This window comes from Salvia hispanica, chromosome 2 (assembly GCF_029641045.1).
Source record: "Salvia hispanica isolate PSC_SH4W2 chromosome 2, Shi_PSC_v1, whole genome shotgun sequence".
In the NCBI taxonomy this organism is placed as follows: domain Eukaryota; kingdom Viridiplantae; phylum Streptophyta; class Magnoliopsida; order Lamiales; family Lamiaceae; genus Salvia; species Salvia hispanica.
Genome location: NC_142693.1, coordinates 32,035,151 through 32,057,217, shown reverse-complemented (window position 1 = coordinate 32,057,217; position 22,067 = coordinate 32,035,151). Strand labels below are relative to the sequence as shown.

At 37.8% G+C, this 22,067-nt stretch overlaps 4 protein-coding genes across 4 annotated transcripts; 2 read left to right on the top strand and 2 right to left on the bottom strand.

Moving 5' to 3' along the window:
* Window positions 1-375: 375 nt before the first annotated feature.
* On the top strand, window positions 376-6,671 carry LOC125201241 (uncharacterized). The gene is made up of 10 exons (XM_048099277.2): window positions 376-910; window positions 1,230-1,974; window positions 2,267-2,888; window positions 3,192-3,363; window positions 3,446-3,806; window positions 4,181-4,291; window positions 4,785-5,136; window positions 5,271-5,496; window positions 5,591-5,812; window positions 6,147-6,671. The coding sequence occupies exons 1-10, from the start codon at window positions 402-404 to the stop codon at window positions 6,298-6,300; spliced, it is 3,474 nt and encodes a 1,157-aa protein (XP_047955234.1). The 5' UTR covers window positions 376-401; the 3' UTR covers window positions 6,301-6,671.
* A 669-nt stretch (window positions 6,672-7,340) lies between these two features.
* On the top strand, window positions 7,341-8,881 carry LOC125206896 (peptide methionine sulfoxide reductase-like). Its single transcript, XM_048106114.2, has 2 exons — window positions 7,341-7,714; window positions 8,478-8,881. Exons 1-2 carry the CDS (start codon window positions 7,403-7,405, stop codon window positions 8,727-8,729), a joined length of 564 nt encoding a protein of 187 aa, XP_047962071.1. The 5' UTR covers window positions 7,341-7,402; the 3' UTR covers window positions 8,730-8,881.
* A 141-nt stretch (window positions 8,882-9,022) lies between these two features.
* Window positions 9,023-11,324, bottom strand: LOC125202092 (vignain-like). The gene is made up of 4 exons (XM_089064314.1): window positions 10,825-11,324; window positions 10,375-10,610; window positions 9,769-9,909; window positions 9,023-9,471 (listed from the first exon to the last, which is right to left on the bottom strand). The coding sequence occupies exons 1-4, from the start codon at window positions 11,264-11,266 to the stop codon at window positions 9,199-9,201; spliced, it is 1,092 nt and encodes a 363-aa protein (XP_088920440.1). The 5' UTR covers window positions 11,267-11,324; the 3' UTR covers window positions 9,023-9,198.
* Window positions 11,325-12,873: 1,549 nt separating this feature from the next.
* LOC125192878 (ammonium transporter 2 member 3-like) lies at window positions 12,874-17,835 on the bottom strand. The gene is made up of 3 exons (XM_048090551.1): window positions 17,230-17,835; window positions 16,152-16,437; window positions 12,874-13,409 (listed from the first exon to the last, which is right to left on the bottom strand). Exons 1-3 carry the CDS (start codon window positions 17,833-17,835, stop codon window positions 12,874-12,876), a joined length of 1,428 nt encoding a protein of 475 aa, XP_047946508.1.
* Window positions 17,836-22,067: the final 4,232 nt, after the last annotated feature.

Here is a 22,067-nt window from a genome sequence, read left to right as displayed (position 1 = left end):
TTTAAATCATTAAATGGTAATTATCTATTTGTTTACTAATCTTATCTTTTTAAAGTACATTTAATCTTATATTTTATCAATTATTAACTGGTCTAATTAATTTTATATTATGACAAGTATGGTGAGCATTCGGATTTCATATAAAATCTTTGGTCAATCTGATCCAATCTAAAAGTTCCAAATGTTATTAAAAATGAATCCGATGTGATTAGAATTGTCCCAAAATCCAAAATTGCATATCAAAATCCGAAAACTAAACACTAAAAATCTGAAAAATTTAAAAATCCAAACAAGGGGTGAATTAGTAATTACAGAAAACAAACTAGTAACACTAATACTATATATTTGCCCCAAATTAAAAAGTACCTAAAATTATTTCAGAAGCTCTACTGAATTTGGATATGGCGGAAAAGGAGCAAACTACCAAAACGACGCCGCTCTTCGCTGCTTTCGGCGGCGAATCGCTCCCCTCCGCCGCTGATAGTAGTAGCGACAAAGCCACAGCGCAATGGCTGCAGAACTCCAGCTTCAACACCGACCTCTCCGTCATAAATGACGCCGTTAGCAAATACAAACTCACCTACGACGAGGAATCGGAGGAAGAAGAAGAAGACAACGCGGAAGGAATTGATGCCAGGAAACGGCCACCGCAGTACGAGATGGTGCCTTCGGAGGCCAGCGCTTCTTCCGACGAAGATCGCGGGAGGAAGAGTAAAAAGAAGAGGAAAAGGAGAAAGGGGGAATCGAGCGGATCGCGTGCGTCGTTTAGCTATGCGGCAACACTATCCTCTAATTCGAGGAAACCGGGAGTTGAGAAATGGGCGGCGTCTTCTTCTACTGCTAATGAGAAAGAGTACTACTTTGATTCCCGTGGAGACCGCGACAATTTAGCCTTTGGTAGCATCTACAGGTTAATTGAGCTACTCTTCGCTTGATTTTGTGCATTTCTAGTGTTTGATGCATTAGTTTGGGGGAATTTTCATTATTGGCTGCAGCTTGTACTCTATATCTCTGTATTTGCATGTCTATAAAAGAGTGTTTTGATTGTATAAGTGTATGGTCATGTTTTAGAGCTTTTACAGTTTTATCACTCACAGAGTTATTGAAGATAGGTTTATTAGAGTTCATGTTCTTTCTTTGAGTTTCTATGTGGATTAAGGTCTTTATTTTGGAAAATGATACTGTTTACATTTCCGGACTAATTATAAGTGTGCGATGATCAAATGCAGAATGGATGTTGCTCGTTACAAGCTTTGCAATTCTAAGAAACTCTCTGAACAGAACTTTATCCAGTGGAATAAAAGAGCTCGTCGGCTGGAGGGGGATAATGACGTTGATGCGTTGGATAATAAACTTAGGTCTGGGGGGCGCTATTGGTCGGCTAAATATGCTGCTATTGAGCGTCATAAGGACTTGAAACGGATGCGGGTTCTTGCTCCTAAAAGTAACATGAAGAGCTCGGTTGCTGATTATATCCCTTTAGTTGATGAAGGTTCAGACAGTGGACTGGCATCGAGTGCCGAAGTTGTTCAAGAGTCCTGGGAAGATGAGGTCTTGCGGAGAACAAGGGAGTTCAATAAGATGACGAGGGAGCATCCACAGGATGAGAGTCTATGGTTGTCATTTGCGAAGTTTCAAGACAAGGTGGCAAGTAAGCAGTCTCACAAAGGTGCTCGTCTTCAGATCCTCGAGAAGAAAATCAGTATTCTGGAGAAAGCAACTGAGATTAATCCAGAAAGTGAAGATTTACTTATTTCTCTTATGAAAGCTTATCAGAGCAGAGATAGCACTGATGTGCTGATTAGGAGATGGGAGAAGATACTTACATCTAATTCTGGAAGTTGCAAGCTGTGGAAAGAATTTTTACGGGTTCTCGGGGGTGAGTTTTCCAGATTCAAGGTTTCCGAGCTAAGGAAAATGTATGCCAATGCTATCCAAGCCTTGGCTGGTGCTTGCATAAAGCAGCAGAGGCAGGTTCTCACTTTAAAGATCCATACTTTTTCCCTTTGCTTGTATTAATGAGTTAAAACAGAATTACTCGCAGAACACATAAGAAGAGGAAAAAAAGCATGTCACACACTCACATATTTAATACTAGTAGTGAAAGTTTAGTCTTATCTGGCCATTAATTTGAGCATGAACTAGTTCCAAATCTTATGTTTCTTTCTCTTGCTAGTCATAATGCATTAGATTCAGTAGCTTATTTCCCCTAATTAGTTAGGATTTCTGAAATATTGATCCAGCCTCCTCCTTGTGCTGGATGCAGGCTCATCCATCCGACAGTGCAACATCAATTGATCCGGCTATTATTCAACTGGAGCTTGGTTTGGTTGATGTTTTCATTGGTCTTTGCCGCCTCGAGTGGCAGGCAGGTTACCAAGAACTGGCAACTGCTTTATTTCAAGCGGAGCTTGAGTATAGTTTGTTTTCTCCATTTGTTCTCTCGGAACAAAGTAAGCAAAGATTGTTTCAGCACTTTTGGAGTAGTAATGGTGCCAGAATCGGGGAGGATGGAGCCCTTGGATGGTTAACTTGGATAGAGAAGGAGGAAGAACAGAGGCAAATGCTTATCCGTGAGGAGGAGGCCTCAGATGCAGTTGAGGAAGGTGGTTGGACAGGTTGGTTTGACCCATCATCTGAGACTACAGAAATCGAATTGCCAGGAGCTACTACTGAGGAACAGAAGATTGGTGAGGAATTGAATGATGAATCTGATACAAATGATGTTGAGCAGAAGGATGATGTTGAATCTCTGCTTAAAGCACTTGGCATTGATGCCGCTGCTGAAGCTGATGTAACGATTAAAGATACAGAAACATGGACTAAATGGTCAAAGGCCGAAACGACAAGAGATTTTGATCATTGGATGCCTCTTCGTGCAAATTCTGGTTTGTCTCCATTCATGTGCTGTTTCTCCATCAATCATACTTATGGTTATTGGTTACTTAAACTGAAAACTTAAGTTATTGATTGGACCCAAATGAGATGGTTGAGTTGTATGATTAGTTTATGTTAACCTGCAATTTATATTAATAACCATGGCCTTGCATTCTCAGTTCATTGGAAATGATCCTGTGGCCTTTTCTTTTTTACGCTTACTGCAGTGTTTCTCCATGTAGTTTTAATGTCATATATTTTGAGTTTATCTACAATTTTGTGGTGAAAATGACTTGGCTAAATTGGCCAAACAGATCAGGTTTCTCGTGATGTTGTCACTGCCGAGGCTGAAGATGATGAACAAATTTTGAGTATAATAATGTATGAAGATGTGAGTGATTACTTGTTCTCACTCAAGTCCGAGGAAGCCCGATTTTCTCTCGTGTCCCAGTTTATAGATTTCTTTGAGGGGAGGATAGCTCAGTGGTAGGTATTATGGCAATTACGATACCTATACGATATCTACTGCTGTTTTCTTTTGTTCCCTGACCACCACTCATGTTCACAGGACTTGCACAAACAGTTCAAGTTGGGTTGCAAAGACACTTAGTTTGGAAAGTCCCCCTTATTCTCTTCTAGAGGATCTAGGAAAAGTGCATGATGTTCTGGTGAGGAAGTCGACCAACCTAAGGAGTTTTAGTTTGGAGCTACTTTTAGAAAGTTCAGATGACTTGAATATGAGGACTAATATGATGAAATTTCTCCGAAATGCTATCTTACTTTGTTTGAAAGTGTTTCCACAAAACTACATCTTGGAGGAAGCTGCTCTTGTTGCTGAGGAGTTATCAAATACAAGGATGAATTCAACAAGTTATTCTGTGACACCATGTCGAGCTCTGGCAAAGACTTTACTGAAAAATAATAGGCAGGTATGTGTTATACATCTATAATTTGACATCGAGTTCATGAGAACTGGAAATCCTTTTCCCTTACACCCATCCCCAGTCAATGTTAATCTCACGTAGAAATGCTGCTTAGTCTTTTTAGATGCTTATTGGAGAGAATGTCGTTTACTTTAGAGATCCACTGCAGGGTAAAAGCATATGATTTTACATGTGTTTAAAAAGGATCTACTATGCACTCTCACCTTCTCAAGAGGATCTATACTCTAAATATTCTATCAAGATTTACACTTGATTTGATAACCATCGTCTATTTAATCTGTTGTCAAACTAAACCGAAAACTGGCCTGGAAGTGGAATTGATGTTTTATACTAACTTTTTATGTGCTTCTTTATTATAGGATGTATTGCTATGTGGAGTTTATGCTAAAAGAGAAGCTTTCTATGGGAATATTGAGCATTCCAGGAAGATTTTTGACATGGCCCTATCATCGGTTGAGGGGCTTCCACCGGTATGTATTAATCCACAGTTCGGTTATTTTGTTACAGTTTGGACTAGAGTTGTCATATTGTAGGCTGTATGCTCTGAAAAGTTCACATTTCTTCTAACAAATATATTTTGCTATTATATTGAGTTTGAGGCAGTAACTGAACAGGCTGTGGATTTTTGTCCTCTTTTCTCTTACCATGATTTACCAACCTTTTCAGTTATCCTGCAATTATTTTCTAATGCCAGCATCTCTTTTCCATGGCTTAAGCTAAAATATTCTCTTATTTTACGTTCGGGTTTGTTGCTATTGTGGATTTTAAAAAACTTAGGATAGTAAGAGAGTAAAGTTCTCGAAAATATTAAGAATTCCACCAGAATCAACAAAACTGTTTCAAGATGTTGAGAAGGATGATGTTATTTTTTATTTTCCATGGTCACTCCATGTATGCTGTAATCCTACCCATTTTGGGTCCATGTAAAGCTGAAACCTAATGTGTTTGTGCTTAACCAAACAGGAACTTCGGTCAAATGCATCTCTGTTGTACTTCTGGTATGCAGAAGTTGAGCTTGCGAACAATTCTTCCAAAAGTTCTGACTCCTCGTCCCGTGCAATACATATCTTATCTTGCTTAGGCAATGGAGCAAAATATACTCCATTTAAAGGACAACTGTCAAGTGTCCAACAACTTAGAGCCCGCCAGGGGTTCAAAGATCGTATAAGAATGTTGAGTTCAACATGGGCACATGGTGTCACAGATGATCATTCTGCTGCTCTTATCTGTTCAGCAGCTTTATTTGAAGAGTTGACGTCTGGATGGGCCTGTGCGTTGGAAATTCTGGAAAACTCTTTTACAATGGTGCTTCCAGGTGAATATGCTTCTTCTGTATGTATTTTATGGTAGTAACAAACCTCAACAATTGGCTTCTCTTTTCCATATGCATTGTTTTAAAGATAATCCCTCGGAGTTTGTATTTTAATTGCAATCATTTTCTTACTGCAGAGAGGAGGAGAAACAGCAGGCAACTTGAATTCTTGTTTACCTATTATGTGAGGATGCTCGACAGAAATCACATGGAACTTAAGCTTTCAGGAATATGGGAATCTATTGTGAAAGGATTGCAGTTATATCCTTTTAGCCCGCAACTTCACTATGCTTTAGTTGAAATCAGCCATCTCTACACATCACCCAATAAATTGCGGTGGACTTTTGACGATCACTGCCGAAAGTATAACTCACTTTTCATCATTTGCTAAGTATTCTTATTCTCTAGTTCATTGTTTCTTGAGAAGGATCTAATTACTGAATTGATCAAAAATCAGAACCCCGTCTACCATCACATGGCTCTACGCATTGGCATTTGAGATGAGCACCGGAGGTTCCCAGCATAGAATACGCGGACTTTTTGAAAGGGCATTGGAGGATGACAAATTGCACAGTTCAGTGATTCTCTGGCGTTGTTTCATCGAATACGAGAGGAGTGTAGCATGCAATATTCCGGGAGCTAAAAGAGTGTTCTTTCGTGCAATACATGCATGCCCCTGGTATGACTTCTCTGACATTAGTAAAAATACTTTGTGTATCGAGGAGAATATACCTTTCAAATTAGCTGGAATTATTAAGGATCAGGAAATTAGGAGTAATAGAATTTTCACCTAGACTTGCACCAGATGATAGTACATGGTATTTGTAATTGTAGTTACTGAAGAAAATATCAGGCAAGATCTTACAGCTTTGGGATATAATGAAATTAATTTTGTCGGTTTTTTAATGCTGCTTACGACTACCTGAAATTGCTTGATCCTTTGCAAAGGCTGTCTTTTTTCTATTTAAGATTTTCCCACTATTTTGACGGGTGACCTTTCTTCCAACTTCCAGGTCGAAAAAGCTGTGGCTTGATGGTTTTCTCAAACTGAACTCAGTATTGTCTGTGAAAGAGCTGTCGGACCTCCAAGAAGTCATGCGAGAAAAGGAACTCAATCTGAGGACTGATATATACGAGATTCTATTGCAAGATGAGATGGAGGCTTAGCCCTGTTAACTCACGTTGTCTGATGCTGCTGTTTCTTCGTCTTGAACCACCCATACACCACGTGCTATCAAGCTCTCATTGTCTGCTGCTGTTTCGTTTTCTTGGACTACTCACACACTGCGTGTTGAAAGATTAAGGAGAAGCTAAGCTAATGGCTGAATGATCAGAGATAGTAGGATGTTGGCTGGTGGAGCTCTTTTCTCCATGAGTATGTTGGTAGACAATTTGTGAAAAAAATGGTCAATAAAAGGTATGGTTACTGTCCAACTAAAAAAAAGAAAATTGATGGCTACTGAAAATATGAATTTTTGTACAATTGTACTACTCCATAGTCTCCATTACTTAACAGAATTTGATAGCTTTTGTGATAACTTTCTTTTCCCAATGCACACAATACATTAAACTACCTAATATTTCCATATGGGCCACATTTCCAAAAAAAATTAAATAAATAAATTCCGGCCTAGTATTTTTATTACGTACGTTGTGTCAAAAATAAATAAAATTTGAATCTTTTCGGCATATGGACCACATTTCCAAATGCTTATAATTTTTGTATATTAAGTTTTTACCAAACTTTGATTATGATTTAAAACTATCTATATATTTAAATACATGACCTTTCAACTTTTCTTTTTATTTTAACAACTATGAATTGTCTCTAAAGCTAAATCAGCACTCCTATAGTGCATACTTGAAATGCCTACATGATTTATTCGTCGAAAATTGATAACCATGGAGCATTGAAATATAGATCAATATTAAAATCTCTATATTCGAAGTCATAATTTTAATTCCATATATAAAATCAGAATATAAACACATTCATTAGCATAATAAATGAAAGGGGCAAAAGTTAGAGAAATTTAAGGAAATCATTTACAAAATACTCCAAGGAATTAAAGATATTTAATCGCCCATGCCCTGACCCATGCACGTGACAGTAAAACGGGACCAGATTCATAATTCTCCCACTTGGAAAATAAGTAGAGTACAATTAAATGATAAGATTTGGTGACTTTAATAAATGAATTAGAATTAAAATTAAAAAAGTGATAATAAGTGAGTGAAGCAGCTCTCACAACCAATAATTCAATCAGCAATGGCATCGACCAACCCGGCGCTTGAAGCGGATACGGACTCCCCGGCGGATCCGGGTCTGGAGCTGGCCCAGTTCGCGGCCGGCTGCTTCTGGGGGGTAGAATTGACTTTTCAGAGGGTTGAGGGCGTCGCCAAGACGGAAGTGGGCTACTCGCAGGGGCACGTCCACGACCCGAATTACCCGCTGGTTTGCACCGGATCCACCAACCACGCTGAAGTGATTCGGATCCATTTTGACCCGACTGTTTGCCCCTATACGACTCTACTTCGTGTATTCTGGGGAAAACATGATCCCACTTCTCTCAATCGTCAGGTATTATTTTATTATTTCTATTTGTACTATATATGTTGAATTTCGTTTTATGTTTGTTTAATTGATTTTTTTGTATAGCTATATAAAAATATAAATATAAATATTAATTTTATCCTCAACTATATCTATACATATTCTTTTGTTAAAAAATTCATTGATAATAATCGACCATAGTTTGTGATTTTAGTATTCAAAACTACATAGGCTATTCGTTGCTAAAATCACGAACTGTGGCAGAGTAATACTCAAAACTATGTCATCTTGGTAAATTCAATTGCCACGTGAATTCAATTTTGTTAGGTTAGTTTTAATTTCACCATAATTCTAAATTGTGGGAAATTGGCAACAAAATCAAAGTTTATGATTTTTTGATCACCTTTTAAGTTATTCGACCTTAGTTCGTGATTTCATCCACCGATAGCCATTTATTTATAAGCTTGCTCGAAATTTCCAGCTAATGTGTCTTCAAGAAACACACATTGAATCCAATGATATACATATGAAAAATTCTCTTATCATTTTGACTCAAGGCTATTAAGTGAACAACATAATTACTATAGGGCCATAGGCTATTTTTATAATGTTTATAATTTGAGAATAAAACTATGTACAAGTATACTTGTATGAAGTTCTAGGCAGGATGACTGGATGAGAGATTGCATCATGAGAAATTTGTTAATCACATTTTGCTTTAAGGTTTGGACAATTTTGTTGTATGATTCACAACAACATTAACTAACACAATTATTATGTAATGTTGCAGGGAAATGATGTTGGGACACAGTATAGGTCAGGAATATACTACTACAATCAAGAACAAGCAAAACTAGCCCAAGAATCACTAGAAGCAAAGCAGAAAGAGGTGGAGAAGAAGATAGTGACTGAAATACTTCCAGCCAAAAGATTCTACAGAGCTGAAGAGTATCACCAGCAGTATCTCGAGAAGGGTTCAGGGAAAGGCCCCGCACAGTCGGCTGCCAAGGGCTGCAACGACCCCATCCGTTGCTACGGTTGATGCACCCTCTTTCGTATATTCAAATAATACCGAGAAAACACTTGTGTGAGACCATCTCTCTGGTGACTTAAGTTTATGAATAATTGAGTATGGACTAGTGTTTATTTATGAGGATGTGACAACTATGTTTATGATATTTTTCTTCATCTGCATATATTGGATAATATATGTTAATTTCAGAAGAAAATTCAATTTGATTGAGGCAAATGTGAGTAGTAATTACATATAGTCATATGGACTAGTTTTGTTCAAGTTTAAGTAACATTATCGTTTCAAAGGCCTAACTAAACATATTGAAACAAGCCAAAGAAATATTTTATTAAATTTATGATAGATATAACTCAATACATTGAGCACACGCACACTCAAACTACACAATAGCAATACATAGAAATCAATTTGTGTGGCATCACAAAATAAAACATAATTTAACAATAGAACAACAGTCGATGGCAAATGCAAAATCAAACTAGAGTTCATCCTTATTCGTCGTCGATTCACCCTCATCGTCGCCGGGATTGCTGGATGATTTTTTGATGGCATAAGATGCTTCCATCGCAATGCCACACTGTCCATGCTTTTTAGCAATCCCGCGTTGCATTCTAACATAACCCTTTTCACCCCAATCGGCTCCCCACGAGTTCCTCACGATCCAGTATTTTGTCCCATCGAGGGTCGTGCCGTACCCAACAATCGCCACCCCGTGGTCTAGGTCAGTGCCACATTCCCCTGCATATACACCCTGCCACATTAAAATGAAAAAATTAGTTAAGTTTGGAATTATACTATTCCATTAAATCTGACTAGAGATGTCAATCAGGTCATATCAATTTCAAGACTAATAAATATGACACTAGGCCATCTCAACGTAAGACGATTAAATTAAATTGATTTTCTTAGAGATTGCTAACTTGGTCTCAATTATTACTTGAGACCAAGTTAGGCAGGTTGATAAGATCGGACCAAATTTGATAGCTCTAATCATAGCGAATTTGTGAAAAAAAAATGTCCATGTTGTGTGGGTTAGCATTGGAACTACCTCTGAGTAAAACTGGAAATCAGGGCCTCCGGCTTCAATTGCCACCGAGACGGGCTGGTTAACTACCGCTTTCAATAGTGCATCTTCGTTGTTCACGGGTACATTTTCATGTCCATCTATGGATACTACCGGAGCATTCACCTGTAGTAAATAAAGGAACAAGATTAAGTATAAAGAAAAATATAAATTGCTCTCTCTAGCTTTGTTAAAATCACGCTTGGCCTCTTGGGGCGCGGCTACAATCGCCCCGAGGTGGCTGGGCCATCTAGAGGCGCAGGTGGGGCGCGTGGGGCGCCCCATTTAGTCATTTATGCCTCTTTAAAATCTCTACACTCTTTAATTCATTTAATTTAATTCTCACTTATGATGCTTAACTGCTCCATTTATATCCATAACAACACCATACACATAAAAATAGTCCTAAAAGGATGCGATATGACATGACTATAGTGGTAGGTTTGTAATAAAAATGTTAAATAAGTAAGTGAGAGTATGATAATAATATGTTGTATGACAATTCCTATAAAAGAAACGAAACTATTTTTGTTGGATGATAAAGTACATAGTAAATTTGAATAGAAATTAGAAGTGACTGTTTATTTTTACCTTTTTCTTGTCACATTTCCCATCTTTAGCCGTGTAGGGATAGATACTCTCTGTTGTTAATCCTCCATTTTTTTGAATAAAATCAAAAGCTGCTTCCATTAGCCCTCCATTGCACCCTTGGTTCTCGTCGGTGTCGCAATCAACAAGCTCTTGTTCGGACAGAGACACTAATTTCTTCGTCTTGATGTAGTTTATCCCCTCTACCGCCACAACAGTCGAAAACGCCCAGCAACTACCTGTTTTCTCGTAAAACACGAATTATAAGCACAAGGGCGGAGGCTGAAAAAAATTCTTATAGAAGCTAAATTTTTTAAATTTTATGTTTGAGATTTTAAAAAGACAATTTTCTTATTATTTGATCCGACAATTAAAATATTAAGATAATAATAAAAAATTGTTTGGTAGCGGCTTAAGCCCCTCCTAGCTTATTCAATGGAATAAATGTCTTACCACAATTTCCTTGATCTTTGACTGGGGTGACGGCGCCTTTCTTCCTCCAATCAACAGAGGTCGGAGCATCATGTACATCCTCGTACATGAAGCTTCCATTCGCATGTGGGGCCCCTTGGAACATTCGATTATGGCTCACCTTTGAACCGGCATAGACGCTCTTGAACTCGTGGTTGGTCATGTCGGCGAACTTGTTGAGTTTGAGCTTGTAGGGCTTGTCCATCTTGTTGAAATCATTGATGTAATGGGCATTGGCCTTGAAAACGTTGTAGCGCTTTTGTTTGTCATGGATGCTCCTCGACACGGTGTGGTGGCTCCTCCACCGCTCGTAGAGGTCCCACAGGCGCTCCTCGGTCTCCAGCTCGGCCTCGTGGAAGTCAAAGCACTCCACGAGACCGATGATCACGAGGAGCGAGAGCGTTGCTAGGAAGAATTTGTTCATTTTTTTCTTTCAAGAATGTGATGGGATTTTTGTGATGAGAAATTGTGTTTTAGTTAGGGGTTGAAATTCTCCTTTTTATAGAGCAACATTGGTCTATTGTGTGATGGGATAAGCAACTTTTTTTGGATGCTTTTAGCTTCTAATAACTGAATTTTATTATTAAAAAAACACCTAAAATTTGTTATCATGAAATGTGGAGGTGGAGAAGTCAGAAAAGGGAAAAGATAGATTTAAGAAATAAATTTCATGGCACTACATTTCTGGTTTTATTTTCATTTTTGATATTGATTATTTTGTGGACTAATTTAACTGAAGAGTGTACACATGAAGCTCCATCTAATTAAGGTTTATCCAAAATGAAATTTTTATTACTAGATGGTAGTTTTCAACCATCGAATTATTATTGTGTGTATTTGGAGAACACCTTAACTTTTGCTAGTAAGTTTGTCAGTGTCAAATTATTATATATCTCATATAAAACTAACAATTGAAATAAGAGACACCTTTAATATATATCATCGACAACTTTGTAGTATAATTCATATGCTTCGTGCAATAAATAATTTTTATTATCTTTTCAAAGTCTTGTTTACTAAAAACGAACAAAAACTATTTTTAGCTTTAATAATTTTTTCATCACTTTAATCTCTTATGTTTTAGTTTTTTAAAATTGTATGTTATATTTAATCAATTAAGTTAGGTTCTACAAAAAATTACTAGTAACATTTATTTGCAATTTTTATTCATAATTAATCATTATTGTGAATCGTTGTGTAAAGACTGTATCATTGCAACGAACATAAAAATTTTTGAACTCGAAACATATAGCTTCCAATCAAAATAAATTGCTGCATCCGCTCCTAACAATCAGAATATAAATCTTTTATTTTTTTAGAATTGATTATGAATAATTATATAGTAAATTTTTGCTATTAAAGAACAGGATACATAAATTAAAATAAAGAGTGCAAATATACCTTTATATATAATGTAAACTAAAAAACAATAAATTCCCAATTTCTCAAGCACTTGATTGAAAATGGGACGGTTATGCATATATCATCAAATTCCCTTTTCTAAATGAAGCAGCTGTTTAATTTCTCAACCACTCGATGCATCATGATGTCGAAAATAACAGCTCTTTATTTTCCAGATTTGAAATAAAACGTTGCTTCTAAAACTATTATTACTTGTGCATTTCGTATCTATAGTTTGCAGTTACAAGAAACCAGAAAACCCATATTTTCAACTTTATCAAAACACTAGACAATAAAACATAAGTAACTTATTTTGTCAGACGTTTCTCTTTGATTAATGGAAATGAATGTGAAAGTAACAGCAAAATCATATACAACATCCCACTATTAATTTTACGAAGTAGTATTATTTTAAATAATATTTGCTACAAAATAATGTTTCACAATTAGTATTTATTACAAAATTTTGAAATTTTAACATGTACCAACATGCGATATAGAAATTGAGTCATATATAGGTCACTATCTTTGTCACGTGCCATTAAAATATAAATTTCAAATTATAATTATACAAATCTATGATTAGCCTTAAAATGAACTTCATTTCAAAAGTAAAAATTAACATAATATCTAACGATTTGTAACTGACCGTGTACAAAATGATGGCATTTTAGGAGTCATACGAAATCGAAGAGGGATAGGTTGTCTCTCCCCATCACCCCATAGCGCGTACGCTTCCTCTCCGTGTGCCGCGTCGTCTCCAATTTCGAGCCCGTCTTCGTCCATTCGAAGAGGGACGATTCTACTTATCACTATACATATCAAGCTTGTTACCACCACGTTCCAAACCGTTATAAAAAGGGCTCCTAGAACTTGGAAGCCCATTTGGCGAAGCCCGTTATTGAATTTGTGGTTGAATACTCCGTACAAGAAGCCCGGGCCAGGATGATCTCGATTGTAGAACATAGCGAGGAGATCGGGCTTAGCGAAAAGGCCGGAGAGAAGCCCACCGAGCAGGCCCGCAACTGCGTGGGTGTGGAAAACTCCGAGCGTGTCGTCTACTTTTTGGAGGAAGGCTGATTTTTTGTGTAAAACCATCATTGTGTACCAAGGAATTAGGCCCGATAGGATTCCCATTATAATTGCGGCCCATGTATCCACAATTCCTATAAATCCAAACTCATTAGTAATTTAATTTAGTAGTGTAACAAAATTGTCACATTTTTTTTATGAATGATTATAGTTAGGGCTGGCAAATCGTGCGGATTGGGTCGTTATCGGGTTGACCCGATAACGACCCAACCCAATAAGGCCAAACCCGAACCCAACCTGTTAAGGAAACCTCAAACCCGAACACGAACCCAACCCGCCACCTTCAAACCCGGACACGACCTGGACACGACCCGAACACGATAACGACACGAACCACTTTGGGTTGACCCGACACGATAAGAACACGATATCGACCTGGACACGATACCAACACGAACCACTTTGGGTTGACCCGACACGATAACAACACGACAACAACCTAAGCACGATAACAACACGATTACATATTGCTTCAAAAAATGATCAAGACTTTAAAAAGCCATATAGCATGAAGATGTTCCATTTTAAACAACAAAACTCCAACAAAATCCGAAAAAACCCAACAAAATACATAACTTTTGTTCCAAATACATAACTTTTGTTCCAAAACCCAACAAAAAAATTTGAAACAAGATAAAAGAACTAAAGAAGTAAAAAGAACAAAACAAAAAAGAGTGAAAATACTAAAAATTAAATTAAATTTATTGAATCAAAATAAAAAGAATATAATAGTAAAATAAATTATATTATAAAATTATTTGTTGATTAGTTTTGCTAGTACATAATATCTGAATTAACGTTTTGTATCTATAAGTATAAACTTATTTTTCATAAATTTATTCAAATTATCCTTTTATTCTAAACACTAATTGATTTAGTTTTATTTTTCACTTGGATCTCTCACGTACATTGTATTATTTCATTTCTTTCGACTACTTTAATTTTTGTAATTTGAAATATAATTTGAAGCTTGTAATTTCAAATATTTTCTATATATTATAACACATGAAGAAATATGCAAAGTAGGGTCATTACATGGTCATTTAATATTATTATCCAAAATTACATGAATGAAGACATAATTATATATTTTGAATATATTAACTAATATACTTGAAGTGTCACACGCCTAGACGTTGATAGCAACAACCTTCTATCGTCGAACTAGCTCTTATGTATCATTTGATGCACTATAATATATAACAGATTATTAATTATAAATTAATTTTATAATATGGGTCTAAAATTTGTTTTGGTTTATCATAATATTTAAATATATCAATTTATATAGCAGTCATATAATTAAAGGATATGTTACAACTTACATGCTGGGTTCCACATGTTATCATCATACCATCTCTATTATGATATTATTACGGACTATGAATATAATTATAAAAGTAATATTAAAATAATACAGTAAATGAAATATTAAAAATATTGTGATTTATCATATAGTAATACTAATAATTTTTCATGATCTTATCAATTTTTGGAGCAAGTGCTATACATTTGAATGTTGTATTACTATTATATGTGTTGAGTCCAACAATGTCTCATCATTGAATGACCCATATTATAATGTTAATAATTTTAGATAGAATAATCAACCAATATGTATAATATTATTTTCAAAATTAAAAGTTAGAAATTAATGATAAAATATCAATGGTTTCAAAAATAATATGAGAGAATTTCCTAACAAAAGAGTGTTTTCCTAATTTATACTTTGTAAAAAAAAGCAATTTATTTATCTTTATATCATTGTGATAGTTAAAATAAAATGAATAAAAAATTATTCCATTATTATTCCATTAAAATACTATGGATGGTTATTCTCTCTAAAATTTTATCTTTTAATAAGGGTCTTGGTACATATTGTACAACAATACAAATGAAAAATGAAAAATTATAAATAAGGTCAAATTAGTCACAAAAATATGTAATTAATGATGCTATCTAATCAAAATAAATTAATATTATCCTTTTTAAAATTTGAAGGGCATTTTGTGTATACAATTTTTGCAAATTTATCTTTACTCAAAATAAAAATAATAATATTAATTTTTAACGGGTTACCCGACCCGACCCGCATCCAACCCGCATCCGACCCGATTTTTTCGTGTTCTTAGTGGGTCGATCCAATAATGACCCGCATCCAATAAGACTTGATCCAAACCCAATAATTTCGTGCGGATTCATGTCGGATTATCGTATCGTGTCAAAAATTGCCAGCCCTAATTATAGTACTCCCTAAAGTATGAGCTATTTATTTACTATAAGCTATAGCCATTTTACATCATATCAAACAAAATTGCACGTTACATATAGTTTAGTACTACATCCAAATAAACTTTTATTGATATATAGTAGGAGTAGAAAATATGACAGTCAAACGTATCAAATTTTATCCCATGTTAGAACACTAAACAAGTCCTTAAGTATAAATTAAGAAAATTATATTTAATGAAGAGATCTTTAGTTCGATCCATATGTAAATATAGATAACTTTTTGAATTTTATCTAGTTTCTATATGCTCTGTCATGCATCAAAATAATAGTCTCTTTTTTCATTTTAGTTTATCCTAAAAAATTAATCCACTTCCGTTTACGATAAATTTTTATCTATTATAAAGCGAGCTTCTTTCTTCACTAAAAATATTCAGTTACTTTTTCTTTTTACCTCTAGACTCGCATTATCGAAGTTACTATTTATATGATATATAGAGAGTTTTAAAGTGGGTATTAGGTGTACTATTGTCTTACAAAGTGTTTACACAGGTTGTAATAGAGATATATAATGAGGGAAAATTTACCGGCGGCGGGAGTGATGCAAACAAGGCCGGTCATCATCCCCTGCACGGCTCCGACGACGGAGCTCTTGAGGTATACGGCCACGTCGAGCGACAGCCACACGAGGATGCTCGTGGCGGTGCAGACGTGGGTGTTCAGCACCGCCAGCGAAGTGATTTTGCTCGCTGCGAGCGGCGCTCCGCCGTTGAAGCCGGTCCAACCCATCCACAGAAACCCAGCGCCACCAAGCATGTTTATAATGTTGTTAGGCGGGAAATGCTGCCTGTCCTCCCTATGCCTTGGCCCCACCTATCAATCAATATTACAAATACTAATCAATTATATATGACCATTCACACCTTTTCTCCTTTATAATAATAGTGAAATTAAAATCTGGACATCATTTTCAATTTGTTCCACTACTATGTAAATTTCTATATTTTTTTCAAATTCTGATTTTGCATAGTACATTTTAAAATTTGGCTACAAATTTTCAAATTATGATTTATTCTTATTTTGCGTCCAAGTGAGATTTTCACTCTAATATGGTTCAATATAAATCATAATTCAACAAATTTAAATATTTGATGTAGTACTCCCTCCGTCCTATAAAGATTGTCCCATTTTTTTTATTTTCGTCCGTCCCACAAAGTTTGTTTCATTTAATTTTTTTTTACCATTTTTGGTAGTAGACCTCATATTCCACTAACTCATTCTTACTCACACTTTATTATAAAACTAATATATAAAAGTAGGACTCACGTTTCACTAACTTTTTCAACTCAATTTTCATTATATTTTTTAAAACCCGTGACGGGTCAAAGTGAGACTATCTTTGTGGGACGGAGGGAGTATAATTTAGTATTATACTATGTTGTTTAGTGCCTAAAATATGATGTCGTTCTAATTGACATTCAATAGTGCCTCGTAAGTAGAGATATCAATCGGGCCAATCTACTCAAATTATCAGGCTATTCGGGTTAGCCCACTTGGATATATATATGACCCTAACCCTATGACTTTTCCGAGTTATTTAGGTCGACCTATGAATTTCGGACTGGATTGACATCGCTACAAGTATGTAATAAAGAAATTAATTACCCAATAAGCCGCAGTCAAACCAGCCACTCCTGAAGACAGATGAATAACATAACCCCCAGCATAGTCAATAATCCTACCCGTCAAGAATCCCTTCCCCCAAATCGTGTGCGCACCCACGGCATACGATAGCGTCGTCCACAGCGGCACGAACATCATCCACGCATAGAAATTCATCCTCCCAAGCAACGACCCTCCAAGAAGTATCACCGTGATGGCCGCAAACGCAAATTGATAGAAAACATAGTCCGCGGTCGGAATGAACCCCCCGAGCTCGTTCCGGCTCAGGAGATAACTCTCGGCCGTGCCCTTCGCGTCCGGCTTCCCCAAAAAAGGGACCTTTTTGGTCCCGAACGACATCTCGTAGGCCCAGAGGACCCAGCAGAGGAGCACGGCCGCGAAGGCGTACAGGGCCATGAACGCCGAGTTCACGGCCCACTTCTTCTTGACCATGCTCCCGTACAGGATCACGAGGCCCGGGACGCTCTGGAGGCCCACCATCGCGGCCGAGGTCATCTGCCATGCGTTGTCGCCCTTGTTTAGCCAATCGGGCGACGCCACGTCGGAGACTAGGCCGCTTGGGAGGGATGTGTAATTAGTCGTGGACATTTTATTTTTGGACCATGATTTGGAATTGGATGTGACATAAATAGGTGATGGGGATTGATGAATTCTATGTTTCTTGTTTGGAGAAATGACAGGCGGATTCCAACGAGGAATCAGGAATAGCGATGGTAGCAAGATTCATTTTTTTTTATTGATTTAGCTATGATTGTTGCAGGCTAGATTCTCGTTCAATTCGACCACGTTTTTCTTGGATTTGATTGGAGCAGGGCAGGGTGACAGTACGATTCTAGTTGTTTTTATTGATTTTGTTATTTTCTTACTCCCGCTCTAGAAGATGACCCCTTATGTATTTTTATAGAGAGAATAAAGTAAAAGAAATTAAATAAAGTAAAAATAAAAAAAATTTTAATTTCAATAATGTGACATGTGTTGGTTGAGACAAATTAAAAAAAAAAATGAGTCATCTTGAGCGCGAACATTGATGTTGAATTGTTTTGATTTTGGGTTGTACTATATATCCATAATGTTTCGAGCATTTGTTTTAGTTAGTTACTATTTCCGTTACCATTAGTTAGTGTATTAATTCATTTCATGTAAGTCCAATTTCCACAATCAACCCAGGTAACTCAAGATTCAAGATTCTTCGATAAATAACAAACTGTGGATTAGAGCATCCACACTACTAAACTAATTTATTATAGAGAGAATTTTACATTATTGTAGAGTAATTTTAGAGCATCTCCAATGGTCGGCTAGCGACCGGCTAGCCGATTTTTCGCGCTGACCGATCGGCTAGTCGAACCATTGGAGTCGGCGAGAGCGAAATCGGCGAGCGCTTCGGCGTGGGCTGGCCGATCGCTCGGTGCTGGGCCGATCGGCTAGCCACCATGGCGGCCCGATCGGCCAGCGCCGATTTTTGTTTTTTTTTTAAAAAAAAAAAAACGTATATAAACGCGATTTTCGTTTCATTTTCATTTGCACCACTTGTTTTAACGAGTTTTCTCTCTCCCTAACTTTCTGTACAAAAGCATCATCGAGCGATGGATCACAACAACGAGTCCAGTCCAGCGACGAGTGGATCTCAGACTCCCACGGTACCTGTGGGATCTGGATGGGGGCAGATGGGCCCGGGGTTTAACATCCCTTGGAATCAGATGATGGGGATGATGGCCGGTGCGCTAGGGGGGTATGCCGGGGGGTATGCCATGGGGGATGCCGGGCGGCGGGCAGTCAGCGCCCGGGTGGGGGGGTATGCCCCAGATGCAGCAGCAGATGATGGGGATGATGTGGCAGGGCGGGATGCAGGGGGGGATGCAGCACGGTATGCATCCCGGGATGCAGGGGGGGTGCAGGGGTCACCGGGAGGGGACACGGTATATCGGCCCTCGCTTGATTTTTTGACGGCTTCGTCTCACACGTCGACCCCAGCGGAGACGCAGTTCACTAGCGATGACCTTCTGTCATTGCATGATATGGGGATCGATCTCGAGGATCCGGATACTCCCGTTCCAGCGAGGCGGGCCGCGCCGAAGAAGAAGACGAGGGGGAAGGCCAAGGCGGTCGGCGAGTCATCGCAGCCCGCTGTTGACGACACCCCTGGCCGGAGGAAGTGGACGGAGGATGAGTACGCCGGGGTGGCCAGTGGGTGGTTAGAGGTGTGCGACGATCCGCTGGTTGTTCGATCGTCAACATGTGGGCGAAGATCAGATCTGCCTATAGGAGGCACTGCCCGCACGGGAAGGACTTCAGCCCGGAGGAGGTCCGGAAGGGGTGGGAGCGCACCAGGGCCGCGGTGGGCCGTTTTGCAAATTTGTACGCCAACACCCTCCGTCAGCTCGGTAGTGGGCAGAATGAGGACGACGCCCGGAAGATCGCCGTGAGTCAGTTCCCCTTGGCGGGGAAGTATAAGGAGTTCACCTACTGGGAGTGCTTCTTGTTGCTGAAGGACTCTGAGAAGTTCCGGGCGGGGTGCGACGCTGGGTGGCCGAAGAAGCAGCGATTGAACTATAGCGGCGACTAAAGCGGCAGCAGCGGCGGATCCCACGACCTCCCCCCGGATGCTGAGGAGTTTCCATCCCCTCCTTCATTTACTGGTCGCCCCCGCCCGGTTGGACAGAAGCGGGCGCAGCGGGCTGCGAGGGGCGGATCCCCCCTATCGCCCCGCGAGGTCCAGTCCTCCGCCCTCCCACCCGCCCCACTCGAGTACACTCTCTATTCGCGTATCCATACGCGGGATCAGATGTACAAGGTCTTGCAAGAGTGGAGGGCCGCCACTGACCCCACGGAGAAGATGTTTCTTCACGAGATGCTCGAGAGCATGCGGGTTGATTTGGAAATCGCGAGGGCACGGCTAGCGGGTTCCGACGTGGGCTCAGATACCACGGGCGGCGCCGGCGACGGCGAGGACGACGGCGACGGCGATGAGGAGTAGAGAGTGGCGGGGCTCGTTTTTTTTTAAAAAAAATCATGTACTTTTTTAAAAATCTTTGTACTTTTTTTTAATGGAATGGATTATTTTTCCCGTATATGTCTCGTAAATTTAATTCCGTATTTTAATCGTAATTTTAATTCCGTAAATGTAGTATATTTGGAATTATTTTTATTGCGGCTGGCCTATGGCTGGCCTAAATCTGATGTGGCAGGTGGATTTTTTAGTGTTGCTGACGTGGCAGGGGAGAGAATGGCTGGCCTATTGCTGGCCTATGCACCATTGGAGATGCTCTTATTTTCACTTCTAACATATAACTCCACATTTCACTCTACAATGGAATATTCGCTTTTTCATGTTTTTACTAATATTTAATTAATTTTAAAATCTAATTACTTCATCCGTCTCACAAAAAAGTACTCCCTCCGTCCCGCTTTAGCAGTCTCATTGACTTTTCTGCACTCATTTTGTAAAAATGATAATAAATAGTTAAAATGGAGAAACAATAAAGTAAAAAATAGAATAATGTAGATAAGACTCTTCTCTATATTATTCTTTTTTTTACTTTATTATTTCTCCACTTTAACTATTTTTTATCATTTTTACAAAATGAGTGCAGAAAAGTCAATGGGACTGCTAAAACGGGACGGAGGGAGTAACATTTTGCCATTTTGGTCTGTCCGACAATAAGAGTCACATTTCACTTTTACCATAAATAATAAGTAGATCTCACATTTTACTAACTCACTTCACTAACATTTCATTATAAATCAATATAAAAGTGTGTCCTATATTTCACTAACTTTTCCAATTACTATATTTTATATTTCTTAAAATCCGTGCTTACACCAAATGTAATTCTTATTGTGAGATGAAGAAAGTATTATCAAGGAGTATATCATATAAATTTTGATGTAAGTATTTATATACCCCTATGCCCAATAACATTATTGTAGAAAAATTATACCATGCGGATAAATATATAAAGTACTCCCTCCGTTCTCTCATAGTTGAGGCGGAACTTTTCGACACGTAGTTTAAGAAATGAATGTTGAGTGTGTTAAATAAATAGATAAAAGTAAGAAAGAGAAAAAAATAGAGAGAATAAAGTAAAAAGTGAATAAAGTATAGAGAATAAAGTAAGAGAGAGTAAAATAAGAAAGAGAAAAAAGTTACTATATATGGAAATGACTCAACTATGAGGGAACTTCCCAAAATGAAAAAAATGACTCAACTATGAAGGAACGGAAGGATTATACTAGTGCTATGTAAATGGCGAATATATGTACCATTAGAATTTATTTCTCCATCTCATAACAGAAGTCACACTTGAGGAATGACACATTTTTTAAAAAATGTTCTTTTGTGTGTTGAGTGAGGAGATAAAATAGTACTCCCTCTGTGCCATAGCAATGGATATGTTTCTTTTCGGCACGAAGATTAAGAAAAATTATGTTGGTGAGTTAAGTAAAGGGAGAATAAAGTGAAAAATGAAAAAAAGTAGAGAGATGGGAGAGAATAAAGTAAGAGAGAGTAAAGTAGGTGTGAAAAAATGTGTTGACTTTTACTAAAACGAGAAATAAATCTATTACTATACCAAAATGGTAAAATGACTCTATTACTATGGAACGGAGGGAGTATATATTTATATTAATGTTAGAAAACTTTTTCCATAAAAAGAAACGTAACTTAAAAGGTAAGTGCGATATCATTTAATATGAGACGGAGGGAGTATAATTTATAGGTATAATTGAAAGAGTAGATAGATGGGTTGAAGCAATGTTTTAAAAATCGGATCGGCCGGTGAACCGGTGAGGCCACTGGTTCACGGTTCAACCGGTCCGAC